Here is a 15,972-nt window from a genome sequence, read left to right as displayed (position 1 = left end):
TTTCGTAAAACTAGGGGGATTTTGTAAGTTCGAAACCAGGTGCCAAAGCGATTTGTAGCCTATCTGGATATGTTTTTATTAGTAAGGTAATACAACCAAGAAGATGATCTGAACAGAGACCCGGTTCGCGGCATTTGTTTACGATTTCAAGCTTAACTTGAAAGTCTTGAATAATATAATATAAAATAAAAATGTCAATGATGGTTTTGCAAATATCAGGTAAAGTGCATTTGCTTTGTGTCAGAATTGAATTTAAATTGCATTTCCATTTGAATTGTCCATCTCCGTAAGCGCCGGTAAAGCGTTGATACCGCGGTCTATTCGAAAGTTGTACTATTATTGAAAAACTGTTATTTTACAATTACAAAAACGGGGAAGCTTCGTTTGTTGGTAAAACAGTCTTTCCATTACTTATGTGCAAAACTGCTTCGCTCACACGAAGTTGTTTCCTGTGCAGCGGTCTATGTTATCTTTTCGGAATTTCATTTCGTCCATTCCTCTCCCATTTGGCCAAAATTGCTCTAAGGCCGTTGTGAATATATGACTCAAATACCCGCCGGGGAAGTTCTGCTAATTACCTAAAGCTGGTGAGTTTTCCTGGGAATGATGCGATCGATATCGCGCGTTCAGACCCTGATTCGTATAACTGAACGGCACAGCTGTAACCGACTAAAACGCCAATGGACTAATCGTAATATTCTGATTTGCTTTGTGGTGGCCAGCAACAGAGTCGTTTGTTGGTAAAACAGTCGTCCGTGTCCGAGAAATGGATCCCATGATGAGGAAAAGGATCCGTTTCTTGACCGTAGGATCCAATTTCGTCGATGTGACGCAGTCGCCTATTTGGATCTCTGTTCAACCAGCGAACAACGCCAAGCGCCGCTTCCTCGCTCTTCACGTGCAAATTGTCCAGCGCAACCAGCACCTAGCAATCTGCAAAATTAATATTCGTCTAACAAAAAAGTACTACACTCTTGTGCCTTGAAGCAAATGCTCGTACTATACTTACTACTGTAACTTCAGATTCGCTAATCTCTAGAAAATCATCACCTTTACACCGTGGAAAAACTTTTCACAAAAAATTAATGGCAGATATTAATTACATCGCTGCAGAACAGGAATTCCGTCATGTGTGTACGGGCAAGTTGCCCGTACCACCCCAGACAGGGTTCTTGTTTGCGTTGCATATGTTGCCCTCTGAAAATTCTGTGCACGCGCTGACGATCTCGGCACATCGAGGAATAATGCAGTTTCCAGCGATCAGCAGTAACAGGACATTGTTGGTATCCATTGTCCAAAGAGATTTTACTGGAGTAACATGTACTGAAAAATCTGGTGATTAAACGCGCTCAGTTGGTAAGTGTTCACGTCGGAGGAAAACAGAACGCAATTGCACTTGGGCTGTTGGGCACATTGGTGTCCCTACGTTCTTCGGCAGATGATGATTCGGTGTTTTTGCAGGATTCAACGTGAACAAATCGTGTTTCTTATATGATTTCCTTGTAGATTGGGAAAAATGGCATATATAGAACGAGATTAACAAATTCGGCTGATTCGCTATAAATGTGGATAGAGGTACAGACTCTGAGTACTCGCATAAAACTTTGTACTCGCATAAAAATTTTAACAAGCTAAATCTTCACATGCAAAACAGGGACCCTGTGAATCAATATCAGTCTGAGAGCGGCTAAAGCTTAATAACTGTGCTGTGGCGTGGGGATCGGCCAAGGTCAAAAAGAGGGAGGAATAAATAAGGGAAGGAAATTTTTTTGGTCAAAAAGAGGAAGGAATTTCTAAAGGAAGGAAATCTTTGAGGTCAAAAAGAGGAAGGAATTTTTAAAGAAAGGAACTTTTGTAGTCAAATAGAGGGAGGAAATTTCGATGGTCAAAAAAGGAAGGAAATTTTGTGTGGTTAAAAACGCAAACGTGGTTCATAGGAAGCAGAAATGGCACAATGGTTTTTGAAAAACTTTTCTGAGATAGCGAAAGAACACAATATGCAGACTGTCGGTTTAATGGATTTTTCTGAAACACTATGATTATAGTAAATTTGCTTCTGAAAGTCGCTGGTACTGCGAATACATAATGGTTTTTCCAAATATGTATTCCCGTATAAGCTCATTTCAGCGCCGCGCTTTACAGTGAAATAGTTTGTATGAAGTACACATCCAGGTTCCGTAAATTACAATATAATTAACAACAATATAATATTACTTATCAATGTCACTTATTAGTACGAGCACAGTAATAATTATATTAATGCACTGTTATATTATTAATTAATAATTCTACAGTACTATTATTCCATTAATTATTAGCTAACTATCATATTATTTTATTGACTAACTGCTTAACTTGCGCACTTCCACGCAAGCTAATTAAGGTAATTACTATAATTACGATTGCTCATTTTATTCATAAAGATCTTAAATGCTTGCTCTGACACTTATTACCGCATATTTCATAATGGTTTTCTTTTGTTTGTGTTTTCTGAGCTGTCGCTGCGGCAGCACATTCTTTAACGGTAGTATACAGATGCTACCTTATGCAGGATATTCCTGATCGTTGTAGGCGTTAAGCTGAGACTGAGACTGAGACTGCTGAGTAAACAAACAAACAAAATTAACAAAATTGTCGCAGCGTCTTGTAGCTAGCAGTTACAAGTGCATAAGGTTTCTGACCAGGTGAAGTTTCTACTATCATCCGTCACATGATACTGTTGGCGTAAAAGTAAATTACTTGTTAATTAATTAATTAATTAGTTCCAACGTTTGGCTGATTAACTGACGAACGGCTAATCTATTAAACTGAAATGTGAGCTTGACAAATACTTGTAAATACAGATACTCGTTATGAGCTTGGTAAATACTCGTATGAGGTACTGAACTGTGACCAGCACTTTTCACGTTAATAATGTACAGACTGCACGTTAAACCGTAAGGGTCAGTAGTCAGTACTATAGTACGCTTTGGTGCTTCCCGAATAGCCCGCTCGATGCAAATATGCGATGCATCAATGGCGTGCAACTATGTATGGATTTGGTATCTCACGAAGTTGAAAGTTCAGTTTTTTTCTGCTTGCTTCACAGATACAGTCTGTACATGAGTTTATCTTTTAATGATTTTTACACGTTTCAGCATGAGCCGAACTATTGTGAATAGGAAATGGCCGTATCAATTATCAAGGAAGACATCATTATAATTATTTGCATCGAGCGGACTAATCGGAAAGCGCCAAAGGTTACTGCTCTTTACCGTTTAATCTTTAAACTTTAAAGTGCAGTCCCAGTGAAAAGTTACCGGTCCCAGTTCAGTCCATCGTAAGAGTATTTACTAAGCTGACAGCTAATTTTAATTTATTAAACACACCGTTCGCCAGTTAATTAGCTAAATATTGATACTAATTAATTAATTATATTAGGTAACTAGCAGTCATTTTTAAAGCAATCTTGTGACGCATTATGCATGGTAGCAGAAACAAAAAGTTCACTTGGTCATAAACCTCATTCTCATGCAACTGCTACAAAACGCTACGACCACCTTGTTAATGAGCAATCATAATAATTATTGTAGCAATTATTTTAACTAGATTGCGTGGAAGTACTCATGATAAGGATTTAATCAACAAAATAATATAGTAGTTAGCTAATACTACAGAGGAATAATACTAGAATAATACTAATAATACTCACCAGGGAACATTTCGCGGCTATAAATTCAGAAAAATCTCGTTTTTTCAGAAAAGTAGAAAAAATATGTAGGATGCATAAAAAATTTATTTTGGGTACCATGGCCAATGGGCGTGGCCAAAACAAAATTTGAAAGTTAATTCTACACTCTGCTGTAGCCTAAGGGCAACGCACCGCATCGTACGTATACCGCTATCGAACAATCTGTACGAGGTTAGTTTGACTTTTACCGTATCTGTGCTCGGTATCTTTTGTTCGGCCACCCGGTATCTACTAGCTTATGGTGAGTAATCATTGTTCACCGCTTCTGGAGATGGTACAGCCAGTTTACACTGACTTTTTTTAGGAAATGGGTCGATATCTGCTCCTTTATATGTCCTCGTAAAAATTATTCGATAGCGGTATAACGTATGATGCGGTGCATTGTCCAGTCTACAGCACAGTGTAGAATTAACTTTTAAATTTTGTTTTGGCCAAGCCCTTTGGCCATTGCACCCAAAATAAATTTTTTATGCATCCTACATATTTTTTTCTACCATTCTGCAAAAATCGAGATTTTTCTGAATTATAGCCGCGAAATGTTCCCTGGTCAGTAGTATGATGCTAGAATTATTACTAATTATTATAGGAGTACTGTATTGTAATCATTACTTTACTAATTAGTGACATGGTTAACTACTATTGTATTATTGTTAATTACTATTGTAATCTATGGAGTCTGGATGTACAACACCTCTTAATACAAATTTTTACACTGTAAAACGCGGCGCTCAAATGTGCTTATACGAGAATACAATCATACTTTCGAAAACCGTTCTGCAGTACCAGTACCGGCGATTTTTTAGAAATTAGAAACAGAATTTACAGTAGTATTTCTGAAAGAGGCAGCCTGCAATTCTGCATTCCGTGTTCTTCGCTATCCCAGAAGATTTTCAAAAACCGTTGTGCCATTTCTGCTTACTATGACTTACGTTAGAGTTTTTCACCACACAAAAAATTTCCTTCCTTTTTGACCATCGACATTTTTTCCTGTTTTCACCAAAAAAACATTCCTTCCTTTAATTATTCCTTCCTCTTTTTGACCGAAAAACATTCCTTCCTTTATTTATTCCTTCCTCTTTTGACCTTGGCCTGGGGAGGGATACTTGCGCTAAGGCTGAGCATGTACTTGTACATTTTTTAATATTCCAATACTGCTGTACACATATACCGGTAAATCTCAATAATATTGTTTTCAATAAGCCCGATGATTTGAATATTAATCGCGCGCTCGTTATTACGACAATATGTTAGCGTATTCAGTCTAAAGGTGCCGAACTGACGCTCAGTGCCAACTCGACGAGCATCGACACGCGTGTAAATCGCAATGGTCAGCGCAAAATGCTGGATCGAGGAGGCGCGAAATACTGTTAATAAATCAATTTTCAAAGCTCCTGACACTCTCTCCACTGCCACACTGACACGAATTTTTTGTTGAAATGCAGCGTAACGTTGACCTTAAAATAAGCAGCCATTAGAATTAATATAATTGGAGCGAAGTAAAAACTTTAGAGGTTATGGGGAGTTTGCTTGGAATCTCTCAAATGGCGCCAGATAACTAAACTATTAACGTCTACACGTATTTCTCGCTAAACCTTTACGCCAGAAATAAATTGCCGGGCTTGTACTGCGTAATAGACTATGCTTCTGTATCATTATGATATAAACGGCAGTTCTTTTCAGTGTCCGCTATGAGGACGTTCAGTCCTACTAGCAGTCAGGCAAACGACCTGCAGCGGCCCCACATTCCGCTGCCAAAAACATTAAGTAACTAACGAAACATCAAATCGATTGTTAGTGCCTGTTTACGTAAATTAAAGCTGAGTTTGCGTGCACAGTATTTGTGCTTGCTGCGTGCTGAGTTTGTGAGCTTTCCAGTACCAAAGAGCAATAACTCGGAAAGAAATTATTAATGTACACCAGGCCGCCTAGGGTCGTAAAGCTGAGCTCCAAAAGAACGCCACCGCACTGTATGCCAATAACGGTCAATCTCCGGCGTACCGCAAAAAAGGCAGAACTCTTAGTGGCATGCCCATAATTAAATCATACGAACGAATTAAGCTGGACAAAACGATTGGTCCCTTCAGAGTGTACAGACGATACAAGTATTTATTGCGGACTGCCATTTTCATTCTCTCAAACACTAGAACCGTCCAAATCTACACATGAGCCTATCTGCTGCATCCATTTTCGGACAACATGATGTGGCACTAGCGCACAACCGGAAGATCTACCGAGTTGGGGTGTCTGTCTTGCGACTTCTATCCATCGGTCCCTGATTGCATCGTAATACTTCATTGCACCGCATCCACCAGGCACTAGGTGAAGTTTTCCATCGAATGTAAACAGTCGAGCAGAACCAGACTCAATATCCCAGTTATTTGCAACTAAACAAGAAAGCTTTCAACTTCAACGTCCAATTCAGTCTTACAAGCTTACGACTCACATTTTCTTAGCCACTGGTTTGTTCTCGGATTGTAGGCCTCATGACAGCCGACAAAGACTTCCGGTAACTCGGGGACATTTTGCGCTATACTCCCCCCTAAAGTAAGCGTCCAGAACGGTAAAATCTAATTAAGTTTAATTATTATTCAATAAAAAAGTATTGCTTTGAAAAAATAAATTCGAACAGTCTCGTTCCGTACCAATGACGTGTATCAGTCCGTCGGGACCCACACCGGCGCTGCAGTTATATCGTTTTGTCGACATTTTCGGCTAAACTTACTGTATGATTTGCGGTGTTTATATGGCGTGTGTTGTATTATACCGTCCGTAATCATTCGAAATTGTTCAATTGGTACTTTCTCTGGATCTATATAAATGCCACGAATTAATTTGGAGCGTTCAGCACTCAAGAACGGCGCTCGAACCAGCGGTAAAAATTCGCCGACGTTGCGCATTCGCTGATCTGGATCGCTATTCAACCAGCGAATCACAGCATCCGCTACTTCGTCCTCGCACTTCACAAATAAATCATCCGATGCAACAAATTCCATCATCTACAAATTGACAACTTACGGATTTAAAAAGAGGGCCTTCTGTGCTTTGGCTGTAAATGTGGTACTCACCTTGGAATCGCTAATCTTTAAGAAATCATCGCATCGCGAAACAGTGGAAAAATTCTTGACGACAAACTCTTCACAAAGTTGCACTACATCGCTCCATGACAGGAATTCCGCCGCTTGCTGCACGGTCAACCAATTCCGGGCGTTCATGTTACGCTTCAAAAATTCTTTACATGCGTTGACTAATTCGAGCACACCGAGAAATAGTGCTGATTCCAGGAGTAGCAGAACATTATCGGCGTCCAAAGAGATTTTACCATAGTACGTATACTGGATAATCCTGCAATTAAGCGCATTTAATAAGTAAGGATCTGCGGCTTGAAAGGAAAATAAAATTCAATGCTGCGAAATCCAGACTGTACATACACTACATATGGTACTCACTGGTGAAGAATTTTGTGCGGAATGTTCTTGAGGTAAATCTGTTTTTCGTGTGCCTCTTTCATCTGCGAAGTAAACATGGAACGGAAGTAGCTGCTTCGAGCCGCCAGAATGGCGCGGCGGCAGGAAATCCACTGTACTGGATTGGTCTGATGATTTTGATCGTCTGCTCCTCTGATCGCCACATCTGAACTGATATATAAAACGTTCTGAGTAGGCGGCAAGAAACTATGAGACGGCTGTTCGGACCTGCAGATAGCAGGTTTGGCTGCCATTTCCCAGTGCAAAAAAATCATGTATGAACACTATGAAGTACAGAACGAATGTTGCTAAACGGGGATTTTAATTGCAAACGGTTGTGCAAGACTGGCCGTTGTTGAAAAGGCAACGCAAATATGTAAGTTAGGCAGGCAGGTTGCATATTGTAAGGAAACTGGTCCAAATAACTGCGATACAGATTATTCCCGCAGCATACACGTACAATACTCGAAACTTTTATTGCCATACATTATAAAAAACTCAGCGCTGGTAGACACTATTAAATTTAATGACTGAATTGAACATTAACGAAACAACCAAAATTATTCAGAATTTTAGGTCGCGTATTCAGTGTGCGATACTGATGTAATAAATACGCAAGCTGTGCACATGTCTATGAGTATGGGTATAAACCGCATAATAACAAGCACATGTTCCCATAAGAAGCTGCAGGCGGATCAGGATGGATGTGTGTACGCTGTACAGCTTTATTGTGTACGGTTGTTTGGATCGATATTAATTTTACCAACAGAACGGCCACGGCTTGTTTGATAATGCGCACATTGGAGGAGGGACACATGAGCAACGCCGCATGAACAGCTTACATAAATTCTTGTACGAATAATCGAGTATTAATAGATCATAGACTATTATAACACCGCACGCAAGTTGTGCAGGCAATGCACGCGCAGTATTGTACATACTGTCAGTACATAATTATTACTACTATTCTATATATTATTATTCCATATTTAATACGACTGAAAAGTAACACTAGTGCATACTGTGCATCGACATTCCTAAAATGATGATGCCTATGCAGGCGCAGCCATTAATTGTAAACATTAAAATGTTTTCACATTAATGCAAAGTTATAAATGTAACACATGTAACGCTCATCAATAAAAGTCACTTAACATTAAAGATAGAACACATGTACTGTACACGTCCACCTCAAAAACCGAGGTGGCATGCCATAGGCTTCGTATAATGGGGAAAGTGGGCTGTAGTGCACTGGCTACTGTACACTCTCGGCATTCGGAAATTCCGCTCAATGCCATGTACACTGTACATGGCCGTGATAGGATATTCCGAATACCGAGCAGTGTTCGTTAGCCTTCCCGCGAAGTTGGCGAGGCTTTTTCGTTCTGAAAATGGAAGCAATTCAAGCAAAAACAACTATAATTCAAATTAAAATTTATATACGATTATAGCCGTGAAATTTATTAAAAAGACGCCTGCTCACCTTATCTCGTGTCGTGCCAAGATTTGATTATTTTATGCATTCTAGGACTTGCTTCTTCGGCAAGACACCGGATTTCAGCGAGAACAAGACGATCGGATGCACCGCGTAAATGTGGAATCACTTCTCAGGGGGAGCTGCTGCGATAAATCATCTTGATGCAGCACAATAAAACTTTTAACTTGCAAAAAACCTATTCATTAGGGACGCGCCTGCGATGCTGTTGTTTTTGACTGTACATCACTAAAGAACATTAAGGAACGAACTAATTATTGGATTCTCATATTCAGTTGTGAAACTATGATTAGAATAGTACCGCATACTGCAGAACGTTTAACCGACAAGGAGCAATATAATTTTGTACAACCACTTTATATACAAAATCCGGCTTTTAAAACAAAGCTCTGCAGCTTAATTGCTACACCATATGACAATTAACCAACAATAACACACATTTCTATTTTAAAAGGTCGAGTTTTGACCGTACAAAAAGCAGGAAGACATCTGTGGGTATATGGGCTGGAAGTCGAAATCATTGGACTTAGTACGTATGAGATCGTACAAATAGCTATCGAGATACATCTGTGCCTGCAATGCGCGAGTACCGGCACATTCTAACCCCACACACGAGCCGGGTTGTTGCATCCATTTCCGGATGATATGTTGTGGAATCAGCGCACAGCCATAACATTGACCTAATGCAGGGGTCACGCCTCCAGCTTCAGTCCATTTGTCCTGAGCTGCATCATAGTAAACCATTGGATAGGTGGCAGCCGGCAGCAGATGGAGTTTCCGTTCAATGTAAACAACCGCGCACTGTCAGACGTTACACCCCATTTCTCTGCATCTGAAAATATAATGGAAACTGCAAATAACTTCAGATTTAACATCAGATTCAAATGTAGAAGAACACAACTCACGCTTTCTCTGCCATTGGTTGGTTTTCGGGTCGTAGACCTCAAAATAGTCGACAAGGAATTCATCAGATTTATGCTTACGGTTTCTACTTATGCCACCTAAAAACACCATTGGAAAACCACATTTAACAACGAATAATCAAAACAAAACTTTGAGTTTCGTACCAGCAACATATATCAGCCCATCGGGACCAACGCCGACACTGCATTTGTAGCGTTTCGTCGGCATTTTTCTCAACACTTTGACCGTCTTGTCGCGTGGATTGAAACAATAAGCAGCGCCCGAGAGACGACCTTTTTTGTCAACCTTATAAGACACGTCGTGCCCGCCAAACTTGAATATACACCCGTTATAGTCAACTGTCAGCGCGGATGACAGTAGCACCTTCCCAGGCACAGCGGCCACTGTCTCCCATTCTTTGGAAGTTTCATTATAGCACATGAAGCACTGCGATGGGTCGCCGCTAACAAGGACATACACCTTCTCATTGCCCACTAGCGGACCTTCGCACCGCCCCACGGGCAGCGGGGTCAAGCGTTCCCATTGGTCCGTATCGGAATCGTACCGCCACACACAGCTGCGTGCGATAGCTTCGTCGTATATCAAATCGTGTATCCGTGTACGACCGCTCGAAGTGACGACAATTGGTAAATCGCCGCATGTGTTTTTGGGCGACTGAGGCAGAAGTCGCACCGGAATCCATTTCTTGGTAGTCGGATCAAAGCGGTAGACACACTTTAGCCGGTGATCACCGCCAACAGCAACCAGGATCGGCTCTACAAAAACGTTAACGGTGATCGTCGCGATATATTTTCGTGTACAGATACGAGCGCCCAGCGTACTGTACGATTCGCGGTGTTGATATGGCGTGCGGTGGATTATCCCGTCCGTAACCTTCCGAAAATCTTCCACACAGGCTCTTTCTGGATTCATACAGATGTTGCGAACTAACTGGAATTTTTCAGCACTTAAAAACGGCGCTCGAACAAGGGGTAGAATTTCGCCGATGCTGCGCATTCGAGCTGGATCCTTGTTCAGCCAGCGAATGACGGCATCCGCCACTTCGTCCTCACTCTTCACGTACAAATCGTCCAGCGCAATCAGTTCCCTCATCTGTAAAATTACAACTCGTTCCACAAAGAAGTACTACGCTTTTGCGCATTGAAGAACATGATCGTACGATACTTACCTTTGATTCGCTAATCTCTAGAAAATCGTCGCAGTTTAAAACAGCTGAAAAATTCTTGACCAGAAATTCGTCGCAGATTTTAATTAAATCGCTGCAGGAGAGGAATTCCGCCGTGTGTTGTACGGGCAACCAGTTTTCGATGCTTATGTTGCGGTGCAAAAATTCCGTACACGCGCTGACGATCTCGGTCACATCGAGGAATAATGCCGATTCCAGCAGTAACAGGACATTGTTGGCGTCCAAAGAGATTTGCGTAGTGTACATATACTGAACAATTCTGGAAATGAAACCGCTCAGTGACTATTAAATGTGCGCGTTTGGATAGTGGAATTTTACGCAAGCTTTTTTTCATAGTTTTCACTGTTTCGCAGCTCGCTACAGAATTCGTCATTGTCATCATAAGCACGTATATGGTTTCTATATCATAGGTGTATCTCACTAAACCACCCGACTTGTATCTCTATCCGGTATTTACTCACCGCTCTAAAATTTCATGAGGGATATCCTTGAGCTGGATTTGTTCTTCATGCGATTCTTTCATCTGCGAAGCAAACATGGAGCGGAAGTAGGTACTTCGAGCCGCCAGAATGGCACGGTGGCAGGGAATCCACTCGTTTGGTTTGGACTGGCCGTCCGCTCCTCTGAGCAACACGTCCGAACTGTTTAGAACATCTAAAACAGGAGACAAGGAACGGGAAAACGACATTTTAGAGGTAACAGAATCCATTGACGTCGTAAAGCGGGAAGCAAAAGTTCATGTAGAATGACCGATTTTATTTGCTAAACTGGAACGCTAACTAACAGCATTCGTGTAAAGCTCGCGATTGTTGTACGTTCCACAACATATTCCACGTAACAGGCCACGCTCCTTGCACATTGAGAAAAATGGTATTTAAAAACAGATAGATAAATTCTCTTGGTTCAGTAAAAATGTGGATACAGACTCCGAATACTCGCACATAAATTTTAACAAGTTAAATGTTCTCGTAATATCTTCCCTGTGGAACATCATTTGTGTTAATACATACACGGAACCCTGTGGATCGATGCCTTAGAGCGGCTAAAGCTTATTGACTGTGCTGTGAAGTGGAATCGGTACATGCGTTACGGCTGCGCATATGTACGTTTATTTATAGCCCAATAACCGAGTAAACCGGCAGCTTGTATTTACCACTTGTACAGATACAATGTACAGCGCTACAACTACATACATACAAATCTTATTTTTTTTTTCATTAACCCCGATGATTTGCCCATCAGTCGCGCGCGCATTGTTATGACAATATAAATATGACTGCTCACTATTATAATCTATGTAGCCCTCTAGTAGCGGCTACGAATCCCAAACTCCACGAGAACTGGAAAGCGTGTAAATTATAATGGTCAGCGCAAAAGTAAATGCAACAGCCGGCGTGAAATACTGTTATTAAATTTGGAAGTATCTCTACCGCCACACAGGTGTCTGGTTGAAATGTAGCGCAACGTCATCGTCGACCTTAAAATGAGCAGCCATCGAATATATATTGAAGCGAATTAAAAGTTTAGAGTTTGTCAGTTTGTCTGGTGTTTTGCTTGGATTTTCTCAAATAGCGTCACATCGCAGTACTGTTAACGTTCTACCAAAATGTATACTATTATTCGTTCAAATATCAATCTGTTTCTGGAGCAAATAAGTTTAAAAAACGCAGGAGGAGTTTTCCTTACTATCACGTCGTGAAGCCAGATCTTTATTCGCTTCTCGCTATCTCGACAATCGTGACTACCGCATAACCATGACCACGACTACCACATAAATCCTCGTCTTCTAAAAGTCATATAAACACCTATTTTGCTACTGTGATAGAAAGTAGCCACTATACAACAAAAGGAAGAAAAAAAGTAAGAAATCCCTTATACAAATTATGGAACACATTTGGTCGACAGCCGACAACATCTGGTCGTTGAGTCCGCATAACTTCTTACAAGTTTAATTTCTTTGCGAACTACCAGTGATCTTCTGAGCAACCGCTAGAACACTTCAGGTGCGCACACGACCCGGGTTGTTGCGTCCATTTCCGGACAATGTGTTGTGGAATTGCCGCATAACCGGAACATCCACTCAGTTGGTGCGGTAAATTGCCATCGACGGACATCCATCGGTCCCGAGGTGCATCATAGTAAGCCATTGATTGACATCCACCAACACAGTGGAGCTTCCCGTTGAACTCAAACATTCGAGCCGCACTAAACGGTATATCATATTTCTCCACATCTGCACAATTAAAGTGTTTACATTTTCATTCTGGGCGTCAAATGCAGCGGTAGTGTGTGACACGCACCCTTCATCTCCCATTCGTTAGTTTTCGGATCATACACCTCCAGACAGTCGACAAAGAATTCGCGGAACCTGCGCTTATGCTCAGCACCTATTCCACCTAAAAATGCGGACGGAGAAAAAGACAGTAAAAATCAATTACGCAAGAACCGGTAGTAGAATCAATCAGTGCCATATATCCGTACCCATGACATAGATCAGCCCATCGGGACCAACACCAGCGCTGCTGTTGTATCGTTTTGTCGGCATTTTTGCCAACGATTTGACGGTCTTGTCGCGTGGATTGAAGCAGTACGCGGAGTCCGCGAGACGGCCTTTTTTGTCAACCTTGTACGACACGTCGTGGCCGCCAAACATGTAGATGCAACCGCTATCGTGTACCGTCATCGCGGATGACAGGGAAATCTTGGGAACCGTCGCGCATTTGTCCCATTCTTTGGAGTGTTCATTATAGCACAGGAAGCTCTGCGATTCGTCACCGCTAACAAGGACATAAACCTTTTCGTTGACCACCAGCGGACCCTCGCACCGTCCGACGGGCAGCGGGGCCAATCGCTCCCATTGGTCCGTATCGGATTCAAAGCGCCACACACAGCTGCGCGCTGTGCCATCACCGTGAATCAGATCGAAAATACGGACACTGCCGCTTAACGTTGCGACAATCGGTAAATAAGCAGATCTGCTTTTCGGTGATTGCGGCAGAAGGCGCACTGGGATCCATTGCTCGATACTTGGTTCGAAACGGTAAACAAACTTTGGTCTCTGTTCCCCGCCAACGCCTACCAGGATCGGCTCTGCAAAGACTTAACCGTAGAACACCGATCGTGGCGAACAGAGTATCTGTGCGTGCGGAAATTTAGACTTACTGTATGATTTACGGTGCTGATACGGCGTGTGTTGGATTATGTCATCTGTGACCTTTCGGAACTGTTCAACAGATACCTGGTCTGGATCCATATAGATGCTACGAATTAATTTGTATCGTTCCGCACTCAAAAAGGGCGCTCGAATCAGTGGCAAAATCTCGCCGGTGTGAGATAGCCGTTGATCCGGATTACTATTCAACCAGCGAATCACGGCGTCCGCTACTTCGTCCTCGCTCTCCGCGTACAAATCGTCCGATGCAATAAGTTCCACCATCTGCAGAATAATGAATTATGGTGAAATATTACGCTTGAATACGATTCTGTTGAGTATGGATAGAAGCAGTAACTAGTATAGGTCGATCGCTCACCTTCGATTCGTTAATCTCTAAAAAATCGTCACACTTAGAAAGAGCTGAAAAATTCTTGACCACAAATTCGTCGCAGATGTTTATTAAGTCGCTGCATGAAAGGAATTCCGCCGTGCGTTGTATAGTCAACCAATTTCCGGTATTCATGATATTCTTTAAAAATTTCTGGCATTCACCGACGATTTCGATCACTTCAAGGAATAATGCAGATTCCAACAGTAACAAAACGTAGTTGGCTTCCAAAGAGATTCTGGAGGAATACATGTACCGGACAATCCTGCGAACAACCACACACAGTGAGAATCTTTTAAGCTGCTTTAAAAAATACACTGAAATTTACTTTTACACGAGCCTTTGCAGTGGCGGATTTTTATAATTTATGGTTAAAATGAGTAAATTAATAATTGTAAATGCAGCGTGGCAAACTACGGCCGTATTTATTAAATCTTTTGCGCAACATCTTAGTACTGGTGCAAATAGAGAATCCACGTGGTCCGTTCCCTTACACCAAAGCAACACTTGATGTTTTCTTTCTTTGGATATCTACTTACTGGTCTAAGATCTCGTGGGGGATATCCTTGAGCTGGATCTGCTTTTCATGCGCTTCTTTCATCTGCGAAGCGAACATAGAGCGGAAGTAAGTACTCTGAGCTGCCAGAACAGCACGGTGACAGGGAATCCACTGGATTGGTTTGGACTGATCATCCGCTCCTCGCAGCGATACATCAGAACTAACGTTTGCGGCATACACAACAGGTTGCAAGGAACTCGAAGATCGAGATTCTGAGTTGAAAGGTTCCATATCAACGTTCCGAAATTCATACAGGTTGCTATACTAGAATTTTAATAAAAAGACGGTACAAGGCTTGTCATGTAGTAGCAGTCCTGTAGTAGCACAAAAATTAATAATTTTAGTTGGGCGATTTGCAGATTGGGAAAGCCGAACTGAATAACTTAACGGAAAGATAACGTGATTTCATACAGATAAAATCCACATAATTGCACATCCGTAGCGCGTGTACTAGTTGTATTTGAATTACATACAAACAACGTTGACCTAACATCTTGCAGGCGGATCACGACTGATATATTACCCACAGGAAATATTATAAACGGATCGATAATTCTCAGAGCGGCCACGGCTCGTTTGTAACAACTCTACGGTGGAGTACATGTGCTTCGGCATTCGTACAGTATATAAACGGTACATGTAGTCTATGTCACTTTACCCTGTTATAAGGCAAATTTTGATGTTAATTTTGGAAGCACATAAAAGTTCCACTGCTGCCATTTGTGCGTCTATCGGAATACGTTGACGGTTGCAAAGTTGATCGTTACTCGTAGACCATAAAAAAATTCAACCATCAAATATATTAACATCATGATGCGAAGTTTACTTGTACATCCGTTATCGCAATCCAGTTACGGAACAGATTTTGAAAAATACTGTCTGGGCACATTGAAAGTTGGAAATGACAGCAACGATTATGGTTGTTTCTTTAATGTATGAACCTGTCTTTTTATTAGTGCCTATCATCGCGGGCTTGTTTGTTATGTTAATTGGCTATTGCCTGAATAAAATGAACAAAATACTGTCTGCCATCGCTGCGCGCGTGAGGTTATCCTTCGACTCTCGGTATCAC

The 15,972-nt window shown here is 41.5% G+C and overlaps 3 protein-coding genes across 5 annotated transcripts; all 3 read right to left on the bottom strand.

The window, feature by feature from the left end:
• Window positions 1-208: 208 nt before the first annotated feature.
• LOC129599169 (kelch-like protein 21) lies at window positions 209-7,782 on the bottom strand. Of its 3 annotated transcripts, none has more exons than XM_055497322.1 (6): window positions 7,177-7,782; window positions 6,796-7,072; window positions 6,453-6,726; window positions 6,174-6,269; window positions 5,962-6,114; window positions 209-933 (listed from the first exon to the last, which is right to left on the bottom strand). In XM_055497322.1, the coding sequence occupies exons 1-6, from the start codon at window positions 7,467-7,469 to the stop codon at window positions 926-928; spliced, it is 1,101 nt and encodes a 366-aa protein (XP_055353297.1). In that variant the 5' UTR covers window positions 7,470-7,782; the 3' UTR covers window positions 209-925. The 3 variants fall into 3 exon arrangements, with proteins under 3 accessions (XP_055353297.1, XP_055353296.1, XP_055353295.1); XM_055497321.1 differs by having other exon boundaries at window positions 209-925; XM_055497320.1 differs by lacking the exon at window positions 209-933 and having other exon boundaries at window positions 5,698-6,114.
• Window positions 7,783-9,149: 1,367 nt separating this feature from the next.
• On the bottom strand, window positions 9,150-11,741 carry LOC129599167 (kelch-like protein 20). Its single transcript, XM_055497317.1, has 6 exons — window positions 11,261-11,741; window positions 10,782-11,058; window positions 10,435-10,705; window positions 9,757-10,368; window positions 9,595-9,690; window positions 9,150-9,521 (listed from the first exon to the last, which is right to left on the bottom strand). Exons 1-6 carry the CDS (start codon window positions 11,506-11,508, stop codon window positions 9,382-9,384), a joined length of 1,644 nt encoding a protein of 547 aa, XP_055353292.1. The 5' UTR covers window positions 11,509-11,741; the 3' UTR covers window positions 9,150-9,381.
• An 821-nt stretch (window positions 11,742-12,562) lies between these two features.
• Window positions 12,563-15,328, bottom strand: LOC129599166 (kelch-like protein 3). The gene is made up of 6 exons (XM_055497316.1): window positions 14,881-15,328; window positions 14,330-14,606; window positions 13,962-14,235; window positions 13,281-13,889; window positions 13,100-13,195; window positions 12,563-13,032 (listed from the first exon to the last, which is right to left on the bottom strand). The coding sequence occupies exons 1-6, from the start codon at window positions 15,129-15,131 to the stop codon at window positions 12,764-12,766; spliced, it is 1,776 nt and encodes a 591-aa protein (XP_055353291.1). The 5' UTR covers window positions 15,132-15,328; the 3' UTR covers window positions 12,563-12,763.
• Window positions 15,329-15,972: the final 644 nt, after the last annotated feature.

Source organism: Paramacrobiotus metropolitanus, unplaced genomic scaffold (genome assembly GCF_019649055.1).
Source record: "Paramacrobiotus metropolitanus isolate TYO unplaced genomic scaffold, Prichtersi_v1.0 Parri_scaffold0000139, whole genome shotgun sequence".
Taxonomy (NCBI): Eukaryota; Metazoa; Tardigrada; class Eutardigrada; order Parachela; family Macrobiotidae; genus Paramacrobiotus; species Paramacrobiotus metropolitanus.
The sequence above is the reverse complement of the archived record's forward strand: the minus strand, read 5'-3'. Positions and strand labels throughout refer to the sequence as shown.

Excerpts from the sequence above, each read along its gene's own strand:
- LOC129599169 (XM_055497320.1), bottom strand. The coding sequence starts at position 7,469 with ATGATTTTTTTGCACTGGGAAATGGCAGCCAAACCTGCTATCTGCAGG. Across the intron at positions 6,270-6,452 it reads TAAACACCGCAAATCATACA|GGGGGAGTATAGCGCAAAAT; the intron begins GTAAGTTTAGCC and ends CGCTTACTTTAG. Across the intron at positions 6,115-6,173 it reads AAACCAGTGGCTAAGAAAAT|TTGCAAATAACTGGGATATT; the intron begins GTGAGTCGTAAG and ends TTTCTTGTTTAG.
- LOC129599167 (XM_055497317.1), bottom strand. The coding sequence starts at position 11,508 with ATGGATTCTGTTACCTCTAAAATGTCGTTTTCCCGTTCCTTGTCTCCT. Across the intron at positions 9,691-9,756 it reads TGGGCTGATATATGTTGCTG|GTGGCATAAGTAGAAACCGT; the intron begins GTACGAAACTCA and ends TGGTGTTTTTAG. Across the intron at positions 9,522-9,594 it reads CAACCAATGGCAGAGAAAGC|ATGCAGAGAAATGGGGTGTA; the intron begins GTGAGTTGTGTT and ends TTATATTTTCAG.
- LOC129599166 (XM_055497316.1), bottom strand. The coding sequence starts at position 15,131 with ATGGAACCTTTCAACTCAGAATCTCGATCTTCGAGTTCCTTGCAACCT. Across the intron at positions 14,607-14,880 it reads CCCCACGAGATCTTAGACCA|GATTGTCCGGTACATGTATT; the intron begins GTAAGTAGATAT and ends GGTTGTTCGCAG. Across the intron at positions 13,196-13,280 it reads TGGGCTGATCTATGTCATGG|GTGGAATAGGTGCTGAGCAT; the intron begins GTACGGATATAT and ends CCGCATTTTTAG.